This window comes from Nelumbo nucifera, chromosome 1 (genome assembly GCF_055504915.1).
Source record: "Nelumbo nucifera cultivar China Antique chromosome 1, China Antique-T2T, whole genome shotgun sequence".
Taxonomy (NCBI): Eukaryota; Viridiplantae; Streptophyta; class Magnoliopsida; order Proteales; family Nelumbonaceae; genus Nelumbo; species Nelumbo nucifera.
The window spans coordinates 170,835,264-170,844,696 of NC_142649.1; the positions used below are offsets into that span (position 1 = coordinate 170,835,264).

General features: G+C 41.3%; 1 protein-coding gene and 1 long non-coding RNA gene across 2 annotated transcripts; one reads left to right on the forward strand and one right to left on the reverse strand.

The window, feature by feature from the left end:
• The first annotated feature begins 224 nt into the window (after positions 1-224).
• On the forward strand, positions 225-2,966 carry LOC104596498 (Cupredoxin superfamily protein). The gene is made up of 2 exons (XM_010257689.3): positions 225-612; positions 2,363-2,966. Exons 1-2 carry the CDS (start codon positions 444-446, stop codon positions 2,761-2,763), a joined length of 570 nt encoding a protein of 189 aa, XP_010255991.1. The 5' UTR covers positions 225-443; the 3' UTR covers positions 2,764-2,966.
• LOC104596499 (uncharacterized) lies at positions 818-7,178 on the reverse strand. The gene is made up of 2 exons (XR_016080633.1): positions 7,051-7,178; positions 818-6,226 (listed from the first exon to the last, which is right to left on the reverse strand). It is a non-coding gene; the product is annotated as an uncharacterized LOC104596499 (long non-coding RNA).
• Between the last annotated feature and the right edge of the window lie 2,255 nt (positions 7,179-9,433).

A 9,433-nucleotide genomic window follows, 5' to 3' on the forward strand; every position in this document is an offset into this window, starting at 1 on the left:
GCTTCCTCGAGATCTACGGCTCAGATTGCTGCGTGATGGCTTCCTTTTTGAGATTACCTTCTATCTTTATCTTGTGGGATAATTTTAGAAAATTGTAGATCTTGTTCGAACCTAAATTGGAAATTTCTGAAAGAGTGGGGGCATCACCGTCAATTTATATAAGGCAAAAAGGGAACACCCATTTTTTTAGTCATTCTCCACTTGTAGCTCTAAAGAAGCTAACTCTAAAATTAGAATTAGAAAATTTTCTGTGATCCTTTCATGTAAACTCGGTGAAGTCTCGGTCTGCTCTGGGCCTCTTGGGTGGTACTCTCTCTATATTAATACCTCTACCAACACTGATAAGTTCCCAAACTCCCAACTCCCAAGCTCCTCTCTCTCTCTCTCTCTCTCTCTCTCCCGCGGTCTCTCTGTCTTTCTGAGTTTCTGGTTCTGTTTCGGCCATGGCTTCGGTTCAGAGAGCCATGGTTTTATGCATGCTCATGGCTGCCATAGGAGTTACCTCTGCTGCCGTTTATAAGGTTGGGGACTCTTCAGGCTGGACGATCTTGGGCAGTCCCAACTACACCCAATGGGCTGCTTCCAAGAGCTTTCATGTTGGGGACACCCTTAGTAAGTGCTTTCTCTCTTTTTCTTTAACAGGCCATTGTTTTTATGCCATAAATCTGTGTGTTTGCTTTCTTTCTTTTCCTCTGTTTTCGATCCCTCTCCCTTTTTTTCTGCTTCAGTTTGTTTTTCTTTCTGGGTTATTCTGGCCTGCCATTCTGATTTGATAGGCTTTTACTGTTTTTTCTACCTTTTGGGTTTGATTGTTCTATATTGTTCTACCTTATGTAATTTTTTTTTTCTCTTTCATTCTGCTACTATTGCTCATGATGGATACGGATTGGGGGTTGTAGAAAAGTAGCTTTCCCCTTGCTGTGTTCTGAAATGTATATATTTTTTTTTCTCAATTTCTTCGTAACCATCCAGTCCACCGGTTCTGGATTTACCTTTCCCCACCAGTCTACTTTGTCTGCAGTAGGATCAAAAGGAATAAAAAAGAAAAACCCAACTTGATTAGATCTTTTGGCTCTCACCTCCCATTCTTATTTTATTTTTATTTCTGTGTCTCATTTTCCAATTTCCTGTCACTCTACTGCTCTTTTTCTCCCTTTAAAATTGGAGGACACAGACACTAATCTGCTCATCCGTTACCTACTGTTCCTGTTGTACACATTCATGAACGAAAACAACCAAATTTCTTGGGGGACTATTCTCTCCCTTACTGCTTTCCTCTTTATTGTTGCCTTGCTGAGTTGATATCTTGATGTTTCACTTTACTTTCTTTCTTCCACCGACACTCGGTCATTAACTTCCTCTAAGGCTCTACAGACTCTTCCTCCTTCCCTCAATTACAAAATTTTACTGAAAGCAACTTGTGTTTGGCTGATTGCTACTTTGCTATGCCGATGGAGAGATTGAGAACCCCAGATTCCGCGAACAGAAGCAAGCTTTTCCGGGAGACCTGTCTAGAAACGCTTTTCCTTTTTCCTTTTACTCACACCACCACTGTACATGCAGGATACGTATATAATGGCGAACTGTGAGTGTCACGTGGCACCCATTCATCGCCATCAAACTATCAGATCAGATCAGAGTCATTGGCTTTTGGGAACCCTAAATAATTTTTTAATTAATTAAATCTTAAGAAATTTGGTTGTCACTGTCAAGGCCCAAGGGTTCTCTCTCACTCTCTGTCTCGAGTCTCGAGTGGGGGGTTGGTTTTGTTTACATTCTGTGCGCTTCCGACTTGCGAGTGCTGGTGGGGCGCAGGCGTGCAGCCCGGTCATCGATCGGCTCATGCTCTATTGGAGGGACCCAGCTTAACTCAACCTCGTGTGGTCACTGCTGAGTGCTGGCTGGCATTTGAAATGAAAGCCACCCAAAAAGAACAGCTGCTTTGTGAATCCGTGGCTTGTTGGGTTGCTCGTGAAATCAATCCCAAAAGCAGACATTCTCCTTTGTTGAAATTTTAAAATTTTAAACAGTGGTAGTACTGTAGTAGTTTATTTTTTACTCTGAATTTCTCTGACGCCCAGCTCCCTGCAAGTAGTTCTTGTCAGATTCCATATTCTTTTGAAATTTTGATCCCATAGTCTGGTAAGCCTTGGCTTTCTGGGTGTTCTCTAAAATATAATTGACAATTTGTAAGCATCCACTGGTCAATTTAATTGAAATTTAAAATAAAGAAGCAAGCAAGCAAACAAACAAACAAGCATTAAGAAGAGAAAAATTTTGTTTTTTTTTTTTGCTGGGGTAGCAGCACCTTTAGAAGATCTCATCTTTAATTCTTTTATCTTGTTGTGGTGGTATTGCTTAGTTTTCGAGTACAACAAGCAATTCCACAACGTGCTGCAAGTGAGCCACAGTGAATTCCAAGCTTGCAATGGAACTTCTCCCATCGCCACATACGCCACCGGCAATGACACCATCACCATCAAGAAGACCGGTCACTACTACTTTCTCTGCGGCTTCCCCGGACACTGCGATGCCGGGCAGAAAGTTGACATCAGGGTGCCTCGGACTTCTGCCGTCTCGGCTCCTCCTGCTACATCTCCTTCGGGTTCGCCTTCTGCCGTTCCACCTTCAGTTGCGGCCTCATCGCCTTCTCCTTCTGCTCATCAGAATGGCGCATCTCCATCTTCTTCCAAGGGGGTACTTGGTATATTGGGACTGGCCCTGGCCTTTTTTGCAGCTTTTGTTTCTGGTTTCACTTATTAGGATTTAATTTAGCCAAGTTTGGGACTTTCAGTTTTTGGGGTTTTTGTTGTGGGTATGCTATCTTAGCCGGAACCTTCATGTGAATCACTGGACCTGAATGATTGAATCAGGATAATTTGGTCTTTCTGTGTTGATTGGAGGCAAATTGATATGTAGCTCAGCATTCTTCCTTTATACAATGCATACATACATATTTTGATACACATTTTTTTCCTCATCCCTGATCCTCTTTTCCTCAAATACAAGGAGGCCGATATTTGGCTGAGAAAAAGAAAAAACATTAAAATATATGATGGGCTAATTGAACTTTGGGGACAGTTGGTCTCTCTGATTAGAAATGAGCGAGGGAGAGAGAAAGAGTGGGACCAGTGATTTGTGTGGGAATAAAGATGAAGACAGTGGTCCAGTAGAACGTGAAGAACTACCCACTGTTGCGCATGTCGGCATGTGACTCACACACAAAAACACAAAAGTCATTTATTAAAACACCCTCTGTGGTTTCATAAATTTACTAATTCCTGCCCAATAGTTTGTGTTTTTCTACAACATTTCCTCTAGTTTGCAATCAATTTAGATGAAAGTGGAAAATGGTAGTTTTAACACTAATATAATTTAAATAAATTTAATCTGTTTTAAACAAAATAAATTTGATCAAAAGTAACTAAAACATGGACAACCATTTTATTTTTATCTATTTGGTCAATTTTGTTTTTAAGGATATTTTTGAAATAAACAGGGGTACTTATTATTATTTTTATATATATGGCAAAACAAACAATTCCTAATAAAAAATTGATTAAGTAACTAGATAACTAGGTAAAGAGTGTTTTAGTAAAATAAAAACTACAATGTATGTTTAAGTAAATTTGTAAAACTATTATTTGGGATAAACCCAACATGCCAGAAATGTATCATATAATTTCATGGGTCAAAATGGCCATTGGAGAAGGATACACTACTCCCAAATCCTAATCCAAGTTTTGAGTTCTGGGCTTAGGCATTTTTAACCATTAGAGTTTTACCCCCATATCGTTGTTCCTTCAAATTCTCAGACTTTGATTGCTGAAATTGCAATTGGTCATCTATGATTTGAGGTGAAAAAAACAATAAGGGTCTGTTTGGTTTACAGTTTGAATTGAAATCGGAATGGGAATAGTCCATTCCTATAATATGTTGGTTCAGATAGGAATAAAAATGAAAATTAGAATAAATAAGAATGGGATTTCATTCCTAAAGGAATAACCATTCCCTCAAATTGGGGAAATGCCACTCCACCAAAATAAGAATGAGATTTTAATTTCAATTCCAATTCTAAATCCCTATTCCCATGAACCAAATGAGGCCTAAGAGGAATACTAATCCTTACTATCCAGAATAGAAGTATTAGGGATATATTTACTTGCACCCCTTGGATTTACATGCATTCATGCTATAAGCCCAAGAGGGTAATTATAGACTTTTAATCCTATTCATCAATTGGTAAAAGAAAGAAGAAAAAGAATCAACCCATTAAGAAGGGAAAAATAAAGACAGAAATTAACCACACGGATGGGATTGGGATTAGATGTTACCCAGCTGAAGGCTGTAGCTCATTCAATCCCCAGTTCCATGGTTTTCAAAACTGGATCGGACTGGACCAGATGATTGGACCAAAAAAATTGGGAACCGGTTATCTGATCAGTTCCATTTTTCGCCAAAACTGTTTTTTTCCTCAAAATCGTTGATTTTGGTCAGTAAACTGCTGAACCGACTGGTTAATCGATCAAACGGTTTTTGACCGTTTTTCAATTTTTTTTTTTTTAAATTTTTTATTTATTTTTGTCAAAATAGACTGACCATTCCGACCTGGTAACTGAACCCCAGACCGGTTCAGTCACCGGGTCGGTTTTAAAAACCATGCCCAGTTCTACTGCAAGAACGGCTCCTCAATTATGTATGCTATCGGGATGAGTTAGCAAGCAGCGACCCACATGACATGCTACTAAGCAGTCTTGGTTCTCAGACAATATTTAACATTAGAGAAAGAGAACAAAAAAGATGAGTATAAGAAAGTGGGGCTTATTATGTACTACGTAACAAGGTTGATTACCATGTTATCCCATCACCTTCAGTTCAAGATTCTTTCTGACACTGGGAGAATGGGACTTATAATTATCCACTGTCCTGAAGGAGCCTCTAACAAAACTTGTTCCCGTGACTCTCAGTTATTTGAAGTCTAAATTCTATAATCTTAGCTCGTCAAATTCGCAGAACTGGGCCCAAGCCACAACTCAAATCATTTAACTGCCTCCTGAGGACGAAATATAACTACAGTCAGTGATTGATGCAGCGTGGGGTGTCTACAAATTTGGGGCTCAATTATGTGATAACTGATTAGAGGTAGAGATCGCCCCACATGAATTGCTTGCTAACAGACTGTTAAAGCAAGAGCAGCAGAATCAATATATTAGAATCAAGGGAAAATTTTTTATGCGGAAAAGATATGGTATGGAAAGAATTTTGATCAATGAAACTCACACATGAATTTTGATAAATAACACCTTATTCGCTACCATACTTATGATTTCAATTTATTGGTTGGTTGTTTTTCGGATATTATATCTTTTCCAATATCATAATCGAACCCAAAAATCATGTGAGATGTTCCAGGTATATGGTAGAATGTAGTTGTGAGGTGCCCTCGAAGGGGTGAGAAAATAGGTAGGTTAAATGGAACCAACCTCAAACCTCAAACTGAATATGTAGCCAATTTGTTATCGGGTAGGGACTGATTCCAAATTCTTGGATTCAATCCCCATCAAAGCCAGTCAAGTATCTAGGTTTTACCCTACCCAAATCAACCTGGGGAATCAGCCTTGATTGGCCATGATCCAACTGGAGTTAGAGCCAAGCTTGTCTTGGAATAAATCCCAAAAAAAAAATAAAAACTTGGAAATTGTGAAAATTTAAACCCAAACACTCATGGTTATAAAGACCGGTATCAGTTGACCATTGAATCAGGATTTGATAATTTTTTTCAATTAAATATTTGAATGTATATAATAAATAATACAAAACCGATCTTGACAAGGTAGATTTTGGTTCCAAACCAGACGAATCCAAGTCTTTTATTCACATAATTAGAGCCATTTCATTGGATCAACTTAGTACTAAAACATTTTAGAATATCTATTGATGGGTAAAATGGCAAAGACGAAATATAAGAAAATTCAAGAATATAGGAATTCCAAAAACATTATATACCCATATGGGGAGCAATGAAGAATAATATACAATAGACACATTTTATGGGAAGAAAACCAATATTCTCTCTCCCCTTTCTACCGTCACTCTAGGGCCCAGCCGATCGCTCCTCCTCCTCCCCCTTTTCTCTCTCTTCTGATCTTGTCACACCATTACCTTGGATATTCAGAAGCTTGACTACAGTTTGAGCACAGCCAATTGACTTACACAGAAACCAACCCTATAGGATAGGTTAAAATCGAATCAAATATACCCGAATAGTTTCTAAATTCTGCCTTAAAAACTGAACCGAACAAACCTATGTTCACCTCTATACAAATCCATAGAACGGACCAGATTGATATAGTGGGCTCCGTACTTGTGAAGTCATATCTGAATCCGGCTTAAATGGATAAGATTATTGAATCTCCCATATCCGGGTACGAGGGTGGTCCCTATCGCCAGATTAGTCTACCAAAATGGAATATTCTAAGGGAGATGGGAGAAACCAACAGGAGGAATAATTTGCCCTATCATTATTTCAATTATACACACTACAATGTTCCCAGATGTTTTTTTTTTTTTTTACCAAAAGAAACTCAGAAAGCTAGCATTGATCAAGGAACTTCATTACAAAAGGGTTTTTGACTGCTCTCATTTTCTGCTACTATGTTATATTTACATACATTATATGTTGGTTCATGAGCAGCTCTATTCATATCTCTATTTACATGGTTTACACAATGTTCCCAAACTTTTGCCGTGTTTCGAACCTCGAAATATGAGTAAAGAGAAATAGGTGGTGAATGAGTATTCACAAATCACTAATGGCATCTTGCTTAAAAACTCAGAGGAAGAAAAACAAAACAGGTAGAAAGAGAAGGGATAAGAGGAGGGAAGAGAGAGAGAGCCAGGGAAGAGGCAGTGCATGGGAAGAGCAACAACAGCTCCATGCCTCTGTTGAATGGTCCATCCCATGCTCTGTCTTATCCCTGTCTGTCTATCTGTCTCTTGCCTCCATCCCCAATCCCTCCCTCTACATTACTTGCCATATATCTTACATACCTTTGCGTTTGGGCTCTGCTTCTGAGTTGTTCTGTTCTCTTGCTCTTGCGGTTGAGAGAGAGAGAGAGATGGATGGCGTGAGTGAGTTGGAAGGTGGGTGTTTATACGGGCGTTTGGGCTAAAATATGTAGTACACGGGGGGCAAGTACTAATTGCACAATTGGCCTCTTTTTAATCTGTACTACTAAAATTTTTTAGCCCTACCACCTACCTGGGTCGTACATGAATGAAAGGTACCTGTTAATTAGACAGACTCCTTTCACCCATTCTCAACCAAATAAAACAACGACAATACATGCAATTGTGGGTCCTAATCCATGTGATGCCTACCCCCAATGTCTGACCTGACTATGTGATATGTGATGATGATGAAAACCCATCAGATGCTGATAGATGGATAGAGATCTAGTTCTTAAATGCCAAGTGGCAACCAATGAAAGAAGATTTCGGAATTATAGCAAATGTAAAAAGACTAAAGATGGGTTTATTCTTTATTGTGTATATAAATGAGACAACAGACCGCAGCTGCCCGCCTCAGTCCTCAGTCCTCACCAGTCACCATAGAAACGTGAGAGATGGATGGTGGTACTACTGCAATCACACTAGTGTACTAAGGAAAAACGTACCACCCATTGCAGTACAACAGGGCGAGAGAAAGCAGAATTCTCCGAGGCGACAGAGGACGTATGTACTCTCTCTCTAATCTATTCTCTCACACCTTCTAATCTCTACTATACTATCTATATTCCTTACTGGGACTATGAGAACGAATGGATTATAGAACCCATTGTCTGCTGGACACTTCTACTGCCCCCCAACCATCAGCCACCCCTACCATGCCCATGCTGCTTTTTCACTTCCAACTTTCTAAATGAATTACAGGCTTTTGTGTTGTGTTCGTTGCGTTTATTCATCAAAAATTTGGAATAATATGTTGTGGCCTTGTGGGTATGAAAAGTGTTTAAGTATCCCTAAGCACTACACTACATAGTCCAGATTGAAATCTGATGAAGGAAGATTTGCCCCGACCTTATAATCACTCAACACGTGGTAAAGGCAAACAACTTGGCATTACAGCGCACCCAGTGCGCAAGTACCAAAGGGAGGAAACCAACATTCCGAACTCCCCATAAGGAGCCCGAACTCCCCACCAGCAATCTGAACAAGGAGCCCGAACTCCCTACTAGGTGCTTGAACTCCCTACGAGGAGCCCGATCTCCCTACTAAGAGCCTGAACTCCCTACGAGGAGCCCGAACTCCCTACTAGGAGCCCGAAACTCCCTACGAGGAGCCCGAACACTACCTTAGGCCCCGAGCCACACAAGGCAATGACCCGAACTGGCCCGCCTCATGGCAGTTTGGGACACTCCCCTATCCAAACTCAAGACTTCACCTCGCTTGCCACTCCAGCACTTCGCCTCTAGGACGCCGAACTGAACAAACGTACCATACCTGACATCAAGGAGGTCCATATCCAAGGGTGGTGCACCTGACTAACTTGGGATCTGACGCTTGACAGCCGCACTTCAACGGTCACCTGCCACCGTCATCGCCAGTCGCAGAGATGGCTCCGACAAAAGGGAGCAGTGGCGGTTCTGTCTAGCAGAGGGGATGACACCCGAACTAGCAGGAGCCCAGAGGTAATCATACCCGACCTGACAGAAGTTTAGGAGTGAGTGCACGAGGTGGTTATAAAAGGCTCCCTACCCCCCAAGAACAAGGTACGTTAACTTTGCGCCATCTGGTTTTATCTTGCCTAAGAATTCTAACTTGAGCTTCGGAGCCTTCATATCGGGTTCCACCCGAAGCTTTCTCATCTTCTCTGTTTCAGGCTCCCTGTAGCTCCGTTCAGATGCAAGGTCATTGACAGCTAGGACCAACCGGATTGCGCACCATCAATTGGTGCCGTCTGTGGGATATCGCTTCTAAAAGCCTCCATCTAAACTCTCATAACCTCTTTTCTCCAAAAACCCCAACACTCATGGCTTCTTCCAGCAACGCCGGACGTGGCACGGAGACAAACACCACCGAGGAACAACTTCAAGTCCCCGTGGTGTGCGTCGGACAGTTCACCACCCCCCTTTCTATGGATGGGATCCCCAGCTTGAATGCGCCACAAGCAATGGCGCCCGTAAACCTTCCTACCATGAGCATCCCCTTTCCTCTCCCTATCGGGACAACCTTTACTGAACCAACTGCCGTCCCCATGGAAACCCGCCAAAACCAGTTGGACGACCTGATGCAATGCATGCAGGCAATGCAAGCCCAAATGCAACAATTCCAGCAACACCAGCTCCAGCAGCATCAAGTTCTGCACAACATCTCCCAGTATCGCTATCAACAGCAGTTCCCCCAACTGCCTCTGAACCAACCACTACTTCCA

Excerpts from the sequence above, each read along its gene's own strand:
- LOC104596498 (XM_010257689.3), top strand. The coding sequence starts at position 444 with ATGGCTTCGGTTCAGAGAGCCATGGTTTTATGCATGCTCATGGCTGCC. Across the intron at positions 613-2,362 it reads TCATGTTGGGGACACCCTTA|TTTTCGAGTACAACAAGCAA; the intron begins GTAAGTGCTTTC and ends GGTATTGCTTAG.